The sequence below is a fragment of the Symphalangus syndactylus genome, chromosome 9 (assembly GCF_028878055.3).
Source record: "Symphalangus syndactylus isolate Jambi chromosome 9, NHGRI_mSymSyn1-v2.1_pri, whole genome shotgun sequence".
NCBI lineage: Eukaryota > Metazoa > Chordata > Mammalia > Primates > Hylobatidae > Symphalangus > Symphalangus syndactylus.
In genome coordinates, this window is record NC_072431.2 from 132839616 (window position 1) to 132857553 (window position 17938).

The 17938-nt window shown below is 38.1% G+C and overlaps 1 protein-coding gene across 10 annotated transcripts in view; it reads right to left on the reverse strand.

The window, feature by feature from the left end:
- KDM4C (lysine demethylase 4C) overlaps nt 1–17938 on the reverse strand; it is a 421337-nt gene that overhangs the window by 277101 nt on the left and 126298 nt on the right. For all 10 annotated transcript variants that reach the window (XR_010113578.1, XM_063609188.1, XM_055294283.2 and 7 more), the window contains exons 7-8: nt 14574–14677; nt 9577–9714 (exon numbers count right to left, since the gene is read on the reverse strand). Coding sequence is in view for 9 of the 10 variants with exons in the window: in XM_063609188.1 (XP_063465258.1) it covers nt 9577–9714; nt 14574–14677 (242 nt within the window). In the remaining variant the exon portion in view is untranslated. The remainder of the gene's footprint in view (nt 1–9576; nt 9715–14573; nt 14678–17938) is intronic.

Consider the following 17938-nt stretch of genomic DNA (forward strand, 5'->3'; position numbering starts at 1 on the left):
GTCATCTGCCCCAGGTCACACAACTATTCTACACAGAACCAGAATTCCAACACAGTCCCAGGTGATTATGTTGGGTTTTTTTACGTGCACTCCTGACAGCCATCAGGACATTTATTAAGCTCTTCAGAAAGAGGTATATAGAGTGCATTCCTATCTTTAACATCTACTCTATTTCTTTTCCAACACTCTCCCTTCCTCCCCTTAAAAGTACTACGGGGCATGTTTACTTGATCATGAAATATGTGGGCACAATTCTATATGTTTCACAACACCTATTAATTCTTGCAGAAAAGAGGCTGTAAATGATATATGTACAAAACATTACACATCTCCAATTTATAAACAGATATTAAGTTAATGTTTTAGAACTCAAAATTCGTATCAGTGGAAAAAAATACAAGATGCAGAAGAACCCCAACCCAAATAACAAAGGCCTAATTGAACTCCCTAAAAACCCATGGCTCTCAACCCACAGCATCCACCAGAGTCACAGGAAGATTTCAGAAATGCAAATGCTTGTCCCTCATCCTCAGAGATTCTAATCCTACTGATTTTGGTGGGGCCAGGGGTCCATACTTATAATGTTCCACAGAGCTGAGAACATAGACTGAAGTCTGTAAGCGCCACTATACACAAACTACATATCTTATTTAGTTTTTTAACCACAGCACAGGGCCCACCAAATAATAGGTGCTAAAAGTAAATACGTGTGATGAAATGAGGTATCAGAAGCACATATTGCGGCAGATTCTGTCAATGAATCTTTTTCCTTCTTTCTTCCATCTTTTTCTTTTCCACAGACAGAGCCCCTTTCCCTAAAAACACCAGTTACTCGCCAGTTACCTTTCCAGCCTTTCTAACAGTTGGCCACAGGACATAAAAGGATGTTTTCAAGTGCGTTTCAAGGAAAGATATTCCTTGCAAATAGGGGTAGATGAGCCTAGTTCTCACACTGTCTCCCTTCCTGCCCTTGGCAGCAAGATGTCTGAAATAAGCACAGCTATCAAGACAAGCCTGCCCGGAGACAGTGAATCTGAAGGACGGGAAGTGCATGAGACCTCATGAGGCTGCTGGGCTGCTGCACCAACCCTAGGAGCACATATCTGACAATCCCTTATGTGCGGTAAGGGCCCTTTTGAGATAAACCACTGTGTGTCACCTCAGCAGAAGCTGCAGGGGTGGAAGTGCAGGAAAGCCTGCGTGGATGAGAAGCTGTGGGAAGCCAGGGCATCTGACTATGGCAAACTCTGGGGGGTGCCCAGGGCCCTGCTGACTCTCCCACCAGCCCCTCCTTCCCTCCAGGGGTTGGCCAGCCTGCTTCTCTCAAATGTCACCTCATGTTCTGCCCACTGCTTTCTCTTCTGGGTAATCATGAGCCAGAAAACACACTACCAACTTTTGCCTTCTTCTCCAGTCACCATATCTAGAATACAGCCTTTAGTAAAATTTTTTCCTATGTGTTTACTATTATAAACACTGAAAAAACAAAGAAAATTCCAAACTAATGCATTAAAAAAAATCCTAAAGCTTCAAAAGTGCTACACTAAAATTTGGCCCCTGATAATCATAGAAACATATATTGAGATAGGTGCCCCTTAACTTTGACCTCATTCTCTATACACAAGTCCTTTTATCCACACAGATGCCTCAGAATTTCCCCACACACACTTGATAAAATGAAAGAGAAGGTAGAGAACTTTTGCTCTCACCCCTACTGCCTTAATCAAAGAGCAAGGTCAAAGGCTCAGAGTTAACAATGGTTGCACTACAGACTAAAAAGGAATTCACATGTAGGTTTATCGACAGAGAAGAAGAATCCAAAATAACACGTCCATTGGCTTCTCTTTGTGTTTTGAGACAGGCCTTGCATTGGTGCCCAGGCTGGAGTGCAGTGGTATGATCACAGCTCACTGTAACCTTGAACTCCTGGGCTCAAGCAGTCCTCCCACCTCACCCTCCCAAAGTGCTGGGATGACAGGCGTATGCCACCAAGCCCCTGGCTCCACTGGCTTTAGGAATCCAAACTCAACCAATTGTGAGATAGAGTCCAAAGTCACTTGGTGGTGGCATCAGCTACAGCTTTCATGAGACAAGACCATTCTGAATCTTCAAAAATCTTGACATTGATCCCACAAATCACACACCTGGCTGGCACTTATTTAAGCCATTACACCCAGAAAAATGAGTCCAGAAGGGTATAGGACATTGGGGGCAAACCTAAATCTAAGCCGGGCCTCACTGCCTTATTTCATTCTTCATCCCAAACTCCCTCCAATTCAACGTAAGACATAGGACCACCCTGAAAATGAGACATTGTAAAAACGGGGCCGGTATAGGACAGAAAGCAATTATCTCTGAATGAGCATCATCCCTGATGAAGAAAAATAACATGTGTCTAGTGCCCAGAGCTCGATCTGATATATTGGAGACAATGTCAACTATTATTACTATTGTATTTAACTACAGGAAACTAGACTGAATTAAAAACAAACATTCTCAATAGAGTATAGAAGTTATTCAAAGGGCAAATTTACTGTTTCTTAAGGTACTGACAAACTATAGACTCAAAAGCAGATAATGTCTTGATTTCAGGTTAAGAACTAAACATCAGCATCATGAGGCTTATCACTTCCTTTCAAATCCCATAATGCAGCAAATGCAAGTTAACAACAAATGAAATCAGGCTCCCTAGCTCCAGACTTCAGCAATATATACTAACCAACTGGTCTGACACCATCATACCTGAAGTCTCAGACTTCTTCAAGTTTCAGATATCCTGAATCCCACAACTCAATATTTTTTCAGTATAAAAACAGGACATAATGTGACTATGTTCTTCCTATCTCTTAATACTTCTTCCAGATGTGTGAACACTAACTCTCCAGAGGCAGAGGTTTCTCATGGGCTAGAAAGTTAAACACACACACACACACCCTGTGGAAAAGGCACAGAGGACTCATAGGGCAGTGAAACCACTCTGTATGATACTATAATGTCAGATGCCTGTCATTGTATATTTGTTCAAACCCACTGAATGTACAACACCCAGAGTGAGCCCTAATGTAAACTATGGACTTTGGCCTGGTTGCCTGGGTTTCCTTAAAAAATAAAAGTTTAAAAAAAATTTTTTTTAATTTAAAAAAAACTATGGATGTTGGGGGATAATGAGGCATCAATGTAGGTTCTTTATTTGTAACAAATGCACCTCTCTGGTTAAGGATACTGATAATGTGGGGGGCTACGCACATGTCGGGAGAAGGGGAATATGGGGAATCTCTATACTTTTCTCTGAATTTTGCTGTGAACCTATAGATGCTCTTAAAAGCAAAGCAAAAAAACAAAAGAGTGCAGCAAAACTACTCATCAGCTCTATTACACTGTACCATCAGAACCCAGGAATCAGAAACAGCAAAAAGTAGAGGCAAAGTTGAAAAAAAAAAAATGCAGAACATAAAATCCCCATACTCACAGAGTTCATATTATATATGTCATGTCAGACACTTAAAATTGAAATGCCAAGAACTGTTAAAACGAACAATATTCAAAGCAGTCTACATTTTCTTTCCTTCCCATGTCACAGGAACAGAGAAATATCACTATACTAGTATTTTGTGATCAAAAGCATATTAAAATATAGCCTAGAGACTCACCACAAAAATGATCCCTGATCGTTTTAATAAAGACTGCCCAAGATTAAAGATTTTCTGAAAGGATGCTACCAGATTTAAGAAATATCTAATTTAATTTTAGAGAATTGAAATATAAAATAGAATGAACCCACATCATGGCACTTACATGCTAGACAATTTAATAGTTGAAACCCCTGCCAGATTAAACGGAAATCAGTTTTAAAATTCTATCATCTCTTTTTAAACTTGTTCAAACATTTGAGGATTCAAATATCAAAATGTCTTAAAACTAGATAATAAGGTAGTACTCCTGGAGTTTATAAGAGAACATTCCCAGCTCTGCAGTACAGTTTTTCAACTTTCTGACATATCATGTTAATATGATCACTTAAAATTAATACAAAATAAAAGATATCATTTTTGTGTCCCCAACTATTACCTTTTCTTCCAATAAGATAATATTATTTATCCTGAAACAGTAAGTTTCTTTCACTGCACACACTATAATAAATACAATGCTTCAGACGGTATAAACGAGATATGACTGTCCCCAAGACAATGATTCTTTTTTACTCAAGAATATCAGTACAGTAAATAACTTTTCTTCCCTTCGAGACAATCATAGTGCTTGAGGCTGCTGAAATACAAACACAAAATATCTTCACAAATGTCTCCAAACAGTCAAGCTGAAAATCTAAGCCAAAGTTTCATTTAACAGCCTGTCAGTTTTTTGATGTGAAGCTAATGAATGCAGTGGCAAACAAATCCATCAAACCTAACATCAAACAACTGCACTTCATCCCAGCAAACGGAAAAATGAAATACAACCTGCCGGCCAGTGCTTTGATCCAACCTGGCCAGGAAGCAGACCTGTGAGTGTCACGGCAGCAGCTGCACAGAGTAATCATGGACTTCATTCCACCACAGAAGGAAAGAATGCTCCAGAAACAGAAAACAGCCAGCTCAAATATGCACAAATGTCTTATTTCAACTGCTAAACGAGCTGTTAAATATTTTTAAATCTCTATCAAGAAAAAATAATTGCATTTCACTCTGTTACTCCAACATTCAAAGCTACAAAGATTCCTAAAACAAAGAACTAGATGGTATGTTCCATTAATACTACAACTTTGCAAGTGGAGTTTTATTAAAAGCCCTTCTGTTCTTTCTGAAAGCTCCTTGAAGACAATATATATGTCTTTCTTCTTTGTACACACATGTAACACAGGAGGAACTCACTGGGCACTCACCAAATCTGACCTCTGCCCATCAGCAGCAAATGAACATGTGACTACCTGAAACATCACTCTCAATTTTTTTCAGTAATGATCTTGTCTTTGATTAGAGAAATGGGGGAAAATTACACAACCGCCTTCTTAGGTCAGTTGTTCCTGCTAAACGCAAGGCCCTTTTGTTCTGGAGCATCTTACAGGATTTGGCTATGTTATATTTTTCAGGTTAAGACAAGAGAGCAGAATGATCCTCATGGAGGGAAAACAGAAGCAAAGACAGAAATGAGAAGAATGGTAAGGCCTGGGCCATTATCAGAGAGTATTAGAAACAGGGATGGTCAAACTAAGCAGCTACCAAAACTAAAAGGTAAATGTCCCTTCACTCCCTCCTCTGCCTATTTTCCCCAGATCTTCTACACAATCCATACACACACAAAAAAAAAGCCTGTTTGAGAGATGAGGCAGTTTGGATGGATACTGTGAAAAAAGACCATCTGGACTGAAGGACGGAAAAAACAGAGAATTTACCCACAGGGACAGAAATATCTCCCAAATACAATAATTCAGCTGAGAATATCAAACATCCAGGAATTTGCTAAAATTTGGAAGTGTATCTGAGCTTTACACGAATAATGAAATTTCTAATCAAATGTACCCAAATCTTAAGAGCCAGGAAGATTTCTTGAACAAGTATCACATATCAATAGGTCAGTAACAGATTCCAATGAAAGCCATAGAAGCCCCCTCTCCAGTCCTGCTCCAGGAACACCAGCAGAAGTCAAGTAGCCAACAGCAAAGGAAGCAGACCTTGAACCCTCCCAGTGTCAACTCTACTCTCACCCCTGTTCTCATGCAACAATGCACTCACGACAGATGAATTCATAGAAACATACATGGTGCCTGGCACACAGCAGATAAGCCTAGTCTCCGTAAGTAGAACTTCTTCCCCATCTACCAGCCATCTGAGGCATCTGAAAAGGTCCCCACTGACAAAGCCTGTTGGCTTATGATCAAAAGGTCCCTATCGGGGAACATGAGGTTATCTTTTCAAAACCTACTTTTTTTTTTTAATTAAAAAAAAAATTGCCTTCTGTAACAGCTCTTTTCTGAGTCACTTAATTAAAAATACTGGTTTGTATTACACAAAATTATATTTATATATATATTTCATAGTGTTTGTGATTACATATATGCACATATAATGTATGCAGACCCCACACTCTGCACTACTTTGCTTATTTAATGCTGTACAACAAATACTTTTTCAGATACTTATACACATTCAATAAACCCCATGTGCCGGGCGCGGTGGCTCACGCTTGTAATCCCAGCACTTTGGGAGGCCGAGGCGGGCGGATCACGAGGTCAGGAGATCGAGACCACAGTGAAACCCCGTCTCTACTAAAAAAATACAAAAAATTAGCCGGGCGTGGTGGCGGGCGCCTGTAGTCCCAGCTACTCGGAGAGGCTGAGGCAGGAGAACGGCGTGAACCCGGGAGGCGGAGCTTGCAGTGAGCCGAGATCGCGCCACTGCACTCCAGCCTGGGTGACAGAGCGAGACTCCGTCTCAAAAAAAAAAAAAATAAAAAATAAACCCCATGTGACAGGTAAAGCAGGTGGCATCACCACCAATGCCTCATTATGAAAAAGTGCTCATATTTTCATAGTAATTATAAAAGTATTGTTCATAATCACTTATGAACAATGACTTTTTTATAGTTACCATTTAGAACAAACTGATGAAGACAAAGAATTAAGACAAATATGGGCATCCTCTATGCTAAAAGTCTTTTTAGTGCAATTCATTAATTCGCTACACATCAGTTTCCAGGAAAACACATAAATGTATGCCCAGTGCACAAATTTGCCAGGGATTAGAAACTACATATACATGCAATACAATAAATTCATAAGGCTACCTAAAGAATCAGACTTGGAGATCAAAAATATGTGTCAAATAACTGATTAAAGATACCAAAATCTGGGGGAAAAAATGCTAACTCAGCTTACTATAATGTAAGATAATTTATTATCCAAGAATAGACATGAAAATATTAATACTGATGGTATAAATTAAGAAAGCACACGATATTTTAGTGAAACATTCAAAACTGTATCTATATGGTTATTTTCCTGTTTTTATGCAAAATAACTAAAATTGGTTACATGACTCAAAATATTCTTTTTTCTTAATTTTTGTTTTTATTTTTTGTAGAGACAAGATCTCACTCTGTTGCTAAGACTAGTCTTGAATTCCTGGCCTCTAGCAATCCTCCTGCCTCAGCCTCCCAAAGTGCTAGTTACAGGCATGAGCTACTGTCCCAGCCCAAAGCAGATTCTAAATATGTCAATGATAAATTGGTACCCCCTGTAGTAGGCAGATGCTTCCCCTCCTGCACCCCCAACAAAGATGTCCTCATCCTAATCCCAGAGGTCTATGAATACGCTATCTTGCATGACACATGGGATTTTGCGGCTTGCCTGCTCTGAAATGCAGGAACTACACAGCAGGACTAGAGAGAGGCTTCTAGGAGAAAAGTCCAGCCCCTGGTTCACAGTCAGCAGCAAATCTGAACGTTTAGTCTTACAACTGTGAGGAAGTGAATTCAGCCAACAACCCAAAGGAGCAAGGAAATGAATTCTTCCCCAGGGTCTCAGTAAGAAATGCAATCCTACAAACATCTGGACATTTAACTGGTGAGATCAATGCTAGGCCTATTACCTATAGAACCATGAGATAATAAATGGCTATTGTTCTAAACACAAAGTTTGTGGTAATTTGCCACAGCAGCAAGAGACAACTAATACATTCTCAGATGACATCACCTGGCCAAAGGAAGTAAGGGGTGGCCATAACACTGAAAAAGTCTCAAATACATTCCGTTAGAGCAATTTTTAATTAGCTGGCCAAAACTGCATTATACCACTGAATATTTTGTACCCAGAACCAAACAAAACGGTCACAGCCCTTCCTAAACTGAATAGATAGTCACATACCTAAGTTCTTTTCTCTTTGCAATAAACCTACAGGGTAGAAAGGTATTTCTAATTTATATATGAAGAATAAATGACTTTCCTAATGTTATAGGGCTAGCCAGAGAAGAAAAGTTGGTTGTCAGATCCAGCCTCCTCCACCACAGTGCAACACTTCACATTCCCACAACTGTGATGGGCTCTATCAGCTGGGATTTCAGAGAGGAGCACTACCAGCCTCTCTTCCTTCCATTCCACGCCAACTCTACTTCCACATGGAAATGTGGAGATGCAACTCCAATATACGTGGTAGTTTAGCTTCTCCCCAAGGCTGGAATGTCCTATTCTGGCCAATATCATAGGCTACTTCTGAGACCTGTATTAAACAAGAATCAGTATTTGTGGTGACTCTGAACAGCTGTAATAGCTGACTTATATCTGTAAGTAAAGGTGCAAACTATAAAATAACAGACCTTGTTATAACCTCGTGGCCAAGATACTGCTTCAAGGCAGATGCAAGCATTACATTTCCACGAAAGCGATGCAGTGGTTGGCCAAAGTACACACACTGAGTTCTCAGAATACATAGGATGTACAGTGTGAAGTAGTCGTACAGTTCTGTTCCTTTCTGAATTACTCAGCATAAACAGAAATTACTTAGAACAGAAAAAGTCTTCTAATACCAGGGGCTTTCCTTTATGTCAAGAATGTATTCGAATGACTCCTGGGCTGCCAAAGGGCTACACTTTTATTTATCTTTTAATATATTATGCAATTTTCTAAATACACAGGTAAATTAAACTAAGAGTTGTCTTCCCTAAATATACTTCTATCTACATTCATCTGATGGCTCCACATGTAAGTTTTATCAATGTAGAATGAATGATATTCAGCTGAGCCATGCAATGGCCAAAATAAGACCACATACGCTTTATTTATCATTTTCTGCTAAATCTACGTCAACTTTACAACCTCTGTAAAACACAGTTTCATTTAGAAGCTGCCCTCTGCCAGCCTGTGCCTTTCCCTTAAAAGCCACAGGAAAGGAAGCAAACCTAATAGAAACCACCATCACTTTGAAGATGTCTTCTATTTAACACCACAGGGGGAAAGTAATTAAATTTAATAGAAGTTATTGCCTGTGAATGAAAATACACAGTATGTGAGCTAAATTAAATACACTGGGCAGGAGATGCAAAATTTTATACCAAATTTAACATGAACATGTATTTCCTGTTAAAATGTGTTCTACATTATTACTTTCAAGAATTTCATTTCTGCACTAAAGGCAGTTTTAATCATTTCTTCCTACCAACCTCCCTCCATCTCTTGCTACAATTGTATCAGACACTCCCTTCTATAAAGTGCTGTTTTCTAAGCCAGGAACTGATCGCAAACAGGGAGAGATCTGAGTCCATCTAACATGGAGCCACATGATGCCACTGGAAAATCTTGCAAAACACCAACTGGAGGCCTGAAGATAAAAAGCAAACACACGTCGCATCAAATTACCTATCAAGGTAAATTGCTCCACATTAATCTCAAAACAGACAAATTCAGCTAAAATTGGTAATATTGGCTATGTAAAATAAATGTATCTAGCCTGAAGTGAATTGCTGTGATGAGAGGCACAGAGCGCCAGTGAGGAAGAATAAATAAATGCTGCACAGGATCTTAGGGTTCTTACTAAAATAACCAGAATACACATTTAATTTATGCTTTATTTTTGAGGTATAGCTTACCAATTTGGCAACTTTTCCATAGTCAATCCATCTGACAGTAGCAAAATTTGTAGATTCTGCACAGTTGAAACCATGATTAAAACCAGCATGGTAGCCATATGGGAAAGTGATCATGAATTCTCCAGCCTCCTGGGTTATCTGCAAGGTAGGAAACATATAATATTTTGTAAAAATAAGACTCCCCAAATTATGAACACAATTAAAATATATTTCCCATTAAAAAACAAAGAAAAAAAGTCATGATATCAGAGCACTACCAAAAAGAGTTCCACCAGATTCATTACTTAATCCTTTAATAGTGCTTTTTCGGGAAACGTTTAAAAGACTTTCCTAAATAGGATGTGGCTTGCTGGCACTTGAATTAAATCAAACAATCCATAATCAAAGCTATTACATTTTAATTGAAGGTATCTTCAGGTTATTCAAGTAAATTTGTTCATATTAGCTATCAAGCTATATATTCTTATATTTTAATAACTTGCATTACTGGAGTTACATATAAAAATCATATAATAACTGACATTGTTAAAGCTACAGCTACAAAAACTTTGATAATGCATGCTTGGCAGGCTATATCATGAATTCTTGTTGGTAAAGAGTTGGTGGTATTCATCGAATTATTTTTTCCTAGCACCCAGAAAACATTCAATTAAGTACAGTCCATTTCACAGTAAAACTTCTGTTCAAAGAATTATTCAAATATATGTATGTTACAGTGAGTGCATTTTTAAGTATAATTAAAATAACTCACATAAATAGGCCTGAGCCTTTAAAAAAGAATTTTAAATGTATTTACTCCGTTTCAATTTTTTAGATTAAAGACTTTTTTTTTTTTACAATCACCAAAGCAACACAAAATATCCCATGGTTTACAGAAAAAGTGAAGAAAAATTTAGTGTTATTTCTTTTTTAAAAAAGTATCTATCTGATACAAAAATTATAAAATTCATTGCTCACTCCTTCAAATGGAATAATATAATATTTGTTTTGGATTATCTGATCTTAAAATGTTTCTAACCCAGCACCCAATAGGATAGACCCCTTATATCTTTAAATTCTTTAAGTTGCTGCAAAGTAATATAAAAATACTCATAGGATTTGGCCACTGAAGCAATGTTCCTCCTTGACACATATTGCCAAAGTATTTAGCAAATGCTGTATGTTCACATTCAGAGCCTGTATTCTCTGCTAGCTCTGATAATAAAAGTTGTGAAACCACACTTTTAATTATCCTACTGACCCTAATACAATTTATATTTTCTTTGAGATATAATGTACATATAATAAAATGCTCAGATAATAAATGTACAGTTTGATCCGTTTTGACAAATGCATATACCCATATATCCCATGCCCCTATTTTCTTTTTTTATGATAAAAATCTAACGAAGAAATGTATTTATTAAATATATCAACCTCAGAAAATTACTTGCCTCTGGGAGGGAGAAGAGACTGAAATAGTAACAGCTACATTTGTAGTATTTTGTTTCTTTGGACAAATATCTGTATCTACATATAGTGTTTTTATATAAAATATAAAACACTTTAATATAGTGTTTTTATATAAAATATAAAACACTTTAATATAGTGTTTTTATATAAAATATAAAACACTTTAATATAGTGTTTTTATATAAAATATAAAACACTTTAATATAGTGTTTTTATATAAAATATAAAGTATTTTATTTTCAGTAACAACTTTATTGAAATGTAATTCACATACCATATAATTCACTCATTTAAAGTGTACAATTTGTTGGTTTTTAGTATATCACAAAGTTATGCAACTATCACCACAATTAATTTTAGAACATTTTATCATCTCAAAAAGAAACCCCCTCACCCTTTAGCTGTCATCCCCAAGCCCCTCATTCATCCCAGCCCTAAGAAAACCCCTGATTTATTTTCTGTCTCTACAGGCTTGTTATAATGGATATTTAATATTAATAGAATCATATAATGTGTGATCTTGTGTTACTGAATTCTTCCACTTAGCATAAACTTTTCAAAGTTCACCTAGGTTGTAGCATGTTTCAGTACTTCACACCCTTTTATGGCTGAATAATCTTCCATTATATAAAATACATCACACTTGCTTATTTATTCATCAGCCAACAGACATTTGGTCATTTCCACCATGGGTACTAGGAATAATGGTGCTATGGATAATTGTCCATGCCCCTATTATTTTCATCACCCAAGAGCGCTCCCTCATCCCTATCCTAGACCATTCCCAGCTCATCCCCTACTCCCACCTCAGTAATAATCACTCTTCTGATACCTTTCACCACTGATTAGCTTTGCCATGTTATGGATGCTAAAATGGTACTGGAGACAGGGGAAAGTATTATTTTTCCCAACAATTCTGAAATGTAACTCATAACACCACTGTCCCCTGCCAAAGAAACCCCAGAAGATGTTCTGCTGCAATGAGCTCAGTTGTCAACTGGCAGCAGAGACAGGCTTACCAGTGCCCAGCACGGTTCTAGCTCCATTATCTCAGCGATGTGAGAACATAGCCCAACTCTCTCCTTTCCTGGTCTCACTGAATCTAATTAATTATCTAGGTGCTTCTTTCTTATACTACGTAATGAAACAAAACTCACCCTGCTCCTACATAAAGGTGAGAGGAGAGGGAAGACTGCTGCCACTGGAATAAGAAAACTACTTTTGCCGCTCCATGGAATCCTAACTACAAACCTTCTCTACCCTACCTAGAAAATCCTGCTCATGCCATGATTTAATTAAAAAAAAAAAAAAAAAAAAAAAGAGCACCTGTTCCACAGAATGCAACTCTAAATTTTGGGCCCCTGTCATTTCCAAAAACAGGTCAGTCCCAATCTCATACCATAAAAGAAGCTAGAGAAGAGAGTGCATATAATCTAAATGCAGACATCAGCTGTTTATTACACTTATGTTTTTCATACATATGTATGAATATGGCAAATGCAATGAAAGAAGGAAAAAATGTATTCCAACTGAGACATTATTACCCACAGGAAGAGGGCTGAGTTGAAGAGGAAGAGTATGTTACTATGTAACATATACTATTCAAAACTCTGTCTATAGATTATCTTTCTCGTCACAATAACCCTAGTAGTCACTATTTTTATCCCCATTTTACAGTTGAAGAAACTAAAGCTCGGAAAAATTATGTGACTGAATCAGGAATGAACTCAGGAGGTTTAATCCTGCAGCCTGTGCTACCATTTTGCTGCCCTATCGTATGTTACGTTATCATCATCAGGGAAATGTGGTCCTTGAGGAATACAGTGTCATGACAGGCCCTATGTTGAGGTGGAAAGGGGAAGTGACAGTATTAAATATGAGGAAGTGCCACCGCCAATCAACCCTTAAAGTCACTGGTGTTTCACCATTTCAGGACGTAAATTCATCTCGCCACTTTCCACAGAAGCCATCCACAAAACACCAGATGAGAGCCCAATGCCTCCAGTGATCTACCATGTGGTACTGGTAGAGAGCTGCAGCCTAGAAAGAGGGTGCCAGGCACCTCTAGAAAAGAGCTCCAAGCTCCAGAGGCCTCCCTCCTGGGGAAAGGGAGCCAATCCCACAGCCCTGCTGCCTCACATAACTTCTCTTCACGCATCAGCCTTAAGCTACCACCAACACCTAACACCAGCCCCAAAGGAACAGAGAAAGATTTTGTGTCTTGGGGATACTTTTGCATTCCTTCATGTCTACCTTGTAATATTCCAACTTAAGTAAAACTACCTAATGAAGCTGATGCCAACTACCTAAAAGAAGCACTGGATGATGATGTGTCTGAGACTCACAAAAGCCTGGTGCCCAGAGGTGTCTGCAGATGGGACAAAGCCCCACAGACACAGCAGTCCCTCTGAGTGGCACAGCCTGTGCCCTCTGTACCCAGCAGTTCTGCGGCCCATCCCTAGTGCCTCCCTACACCCGCAGGCAGCCCCCAAGGTGCACATCTCGGAGGCATGATTTTTTTCATGGTAAAAACGTGTGAGTAAACCAGTGATGAGGGCACCTTCACAAAAGCAAGCATATCTTGTGCGTGACTGCTGCACAGACAGTTTATGAGGGAGCAGGGAATCACCTCAAGCTGAAGAACGAATCCTGGCACTTGAAGAACTTCTGCTTTGAACAAATCCCCCCCTCCCACACACACACACACACACAAAAAGAAGGCCACAGTAAGAACCAAAATGAAGAAAATGTAAAGATTTAGTCACAAGCGAAAAGCTTCCAAGATGGAAAGCAGCAAGGATTATGAGAAGAAAAGTCAAATAAAAAACACAGAAGAAGGAAGAGCTGTTTTTTAATGTTTCTGCAAGTAGCTAAGTACTTAATCCTCCTGAGACTGAGAGGGAGCTTTTATTTATCTGGTCGAAACCTTTTTTCATGTCAGCTGCTTCACATAAAAATGTTTAGGCTCTGCAATAATTCTGACCCAATAACCACCCATAGACACAAAGAATGTGGGATCCAGCATCTACTGAGTTTTATAGAACCTCATCTTCAGAAAACTCACAGAAGCAGTATCAGATTATTAAATCATCAGGCAATGTTGTCCATAATGAAATCTCAATTATATTATGTCTAAATGTGTTTAGAACCAACAGTGCTACCATAATCATTGATTCTAACCAAGCCATTGCTAATAATTGCTCTGAATTTTTTAGAAAATAGATCACATATACATAAATTATGTTACTCATAAAAAAGATTTTAATATAGAAGTGCTTCCTCTTATTTTATAGACTGTGCTACATTTTATTTTCAGTATAATTATAAGTGAACTATATAGCAACATGAAATCTCTAGTAAATATATCTGAAATAAAATTAATTTCTAATTAGGATTTAGATAAATAATTGATATGCTATAAAACATAAATTTGAATTTCTCTACCCACATCCTAAAAATTCTACTTGAAGTTAAAGATACATTACCTCTTAAATACAAATCCTACACAAACAAAATTAATTTGTGTAAGAGGAATACTAACATACTTTGTCAAAGGGAATACCGTATTTCTTCAATACCGATGGAGAAATCAATGTCATCTTGTGGCGAAGAAATGCATCACACCCTTGGGAGCTGCTTGGGAAAAAACCTGAAAAGAAACAATAAATGTAAGTGGCACTGTGTCAGTTAAGAGAAAATACCAGATAGGTTTTTTAATGTGTAAGTTCTAGTGTTCTTACTGTTTGACTTATGCAAGTATGGACCTCTTCTGCCAAAAAGCCCTTGTACTAAAACTCAGAGTCAGAGTTAGAATTCTTAAAAATTAAAGGATACATCACCAAAGGTTGATCTTCTTTACAAACAGATTTACCATAAGTTGTTTTTGTAACTTGTAAAATTACTCAACTTTAGGAATAAATTTCAATTTGAAACAAATGTGGATTCAATCTATTATCTGATAAACGGAGAAAATATGTAGGGAAGTTAGGAAAGATAAATACGTGGGATGCTGGATCTGTAGCTAAAAATACAAGGGAAAAAAAAGGAAAGATAAGTATGCATTTTAATAGAAGAATATTTTAGACTCCTAGATTTCATCATTCCTGAAGTACTCATCCCAATCCCTGGCATACAGCAGACAGAGTAGTTCCCCTACCTTTGTTTGTTTCTTTTCTGATCAATCTGAAACTAATTGCTACTAATCTCCTGAATGAACTTCCCAGCCATCACCCATCAAATGTCTGACAACCTGCCTGAACAGCCTGAATGGGAGAAGCGTTTTGAGGAGGCTTTTAAAGGAGGAAATTAAACATACAGCAACCCTTTCATTCAACAGTATATTATACGCCAAGACAGAGTCAGTTTTCTCCATCGCTGACTTCAAACCTGCAGTTCTGTCTGAAGCAGACTCTCATTAACTCAGTGATGCAAGCTGGAGGAAAATGAACATGCCTCATGTACTGCTCCACACCTTCCTCACTCAGAGGGAAGGCAGCCATGTTGAAGGGATTGGAAAAACAACAAACAAGGAAAAGACAGAGCATCACGGAGGGAGAACACAGAAGGAAGAGAGAAGGCACCAGGAAGGCACATGCAATGCGTATGTGTGACAGGATGAGGCACAGATGCTGTCTGACTCCTCCACCACCAAAATGAGGGGAGAAACTGCTGGAAATGTGACATCTAACTCTGTGGATCTCTCTATGCAAATAACTCAAGAACGTGACCAATTTGGCCAGGTACGGTGACTCACACCTGCAATCCCACCACTTTGGGAAGCCAAGGCGGGCGGATCACTTGAGGCCAGGAGTTTGGGACAAGCCTAACATAGCGAAACCCTGTTTCTACTAAAAAATACATGCCAAGTGCGGTGGCTCACGCCTGTAATCCCAACACTTTGGGAGGCCGAGGCGAGCAGATCACAAGGTCAGGAGTTCGAGACCAGCCTAGCCAACATGGTAAAACCCCATCTCTACTACAAATACAAAAAAATTAGCAAGGCATGGTGATGCACACCTGTGGTCCCAGCTACTCAGGAGGCTGAGGCAGGAGAATTGCTTGAACCCGGGAGGCAGAGGTTGCAGTGAGCCGAGATCGCGCCACTGCACTCCAGCCTGGATGACAGAGTAAGACTCTTTCTCAAAAAAAAAAAAAGAGAGAAAAAGAAAAAAAAAATTAGGCAAGCATGCTGGTGTGTGCCTGTAGTCCTAGCTGCTCGGGAGGCTAAGGCATGAGATTCGCTTGAACCCAGGAAGCAAGGGTTGCAGTGAACTGAGACTGCACCACTATACCACTGTACTCTAGCCTGAGCAATGAGAGAGACTCAAAAAAAAAAAAAAAAAAAAGGAAGTTCAATAAAACATGAGAAATGTTAATTCTTTACAATGTCTCTTAATAATGCAGCCCTCTGCTTATGGTTAATATTCATAATACATAAACACAAAATAAAACACTGGTGAGTGGAGGGAAAGTAACACACTAATATAATGGCCATGTCCACACAACAAGATGTCCTAAGTCTTACACACAGAGAAGGGCACCAAGGGGCAGTCCCCAAATGCACAATCCACGGGAATGTTTTTATAAACAATTCAAATGGATCTATCAAACTTCTCAAATCTGTAACTTTCTGCAACACTAGATGAATTAAGTTTTAAATCAAAATCAGTGAAGAAAGAAGAGTCTATTCCATTTTCTTTCGATATAGATTTGTAATCAGGACCCGAACAATGTGGTGACTGGTCATAACTTAATTTAAATTGGAAAACCACTGAAGGAAGGTAATTTGCAGTATATTAAGAATTTCATATTGGTTCACAATTTATATTTACAATATGCTATCACAATTATATTTTACATAGTCCTGAAAAACACTTCATAAACAACACATCTTATATACAAAGTATGTGCCTTAAAATGAATTTTACCTCAAAATACCTGCAGGGCTACATGGTTCATACTCACTCTCACTCCACAGTCTATAAAACATGGTCAATTCCTTGACATACTAAAGTCAACTGCCTTTTTTTTTTTTTTTTTTTGTCTTTTTTAAGATATTATAGAGGATCAAGCAAGCAAAGATGGTCTTTGGAATCATCCAATCCAAATAATAAGTTAGAGGGATGGAAGGCTAGGATAACAAAGAGCTTGTATTCCAGAGACCCCAACAGAGCCCTAAAACCCTAAAAGCAATCCATAATAACCTTTCCTAAGAACACCAAAGTGCTGCTGAGAGTTTTGCAACACAGAGAAGTGTGTAGGATCCCATAAGCGCTCTCAAGGATCACGTGCTATACCCATCCAAAGGATGTTTCACATTCGATGTAAAAGTGAGCATGTGTGAAAAGCATTATTCTAAGTGAAAAAAGCAAAAAACAAGTCTACACATAGTATGATTCCACTTCTATGACACTTTAGAAAAGGTAAAATGATAGGGACAGAAACCAAATTAGTGGGTGCCAGGGAAGGGGAGAACGGTTAAGTACAAAGAGGTGTGAGGGAACTTTTTTGGGGTATTGGAAATGTGTTACATGTTGGTAACAGTGGCTTATCATGTGATTTATTAATTACACCACTGTAAAAATTTATCAAAACTCAATGAGCTCTATTCTTAAAATAAGTGAATTTTACTGTAGATTTTACCTGAATAAAACTGACTCAAAAAAATCATTAAATCTTTTGAAACTATTTTTGAAATAGAGTGGATGTGTCCTAAAAATATGGAACAGGTGTGCTCCTTCCTTCAAATGAAAAGTTCTCTATACTGTCAACTGGTTTATAGTTTATAATATATTAGCTATCGCTAACTAAGAAATTATTTTTAAATCCCAATCTTTTATGATTCAAATACAAACACACACTATACTATTAAATCACCAAAAATTTCAGCCTTGAGAAAAGATTTTAAGAT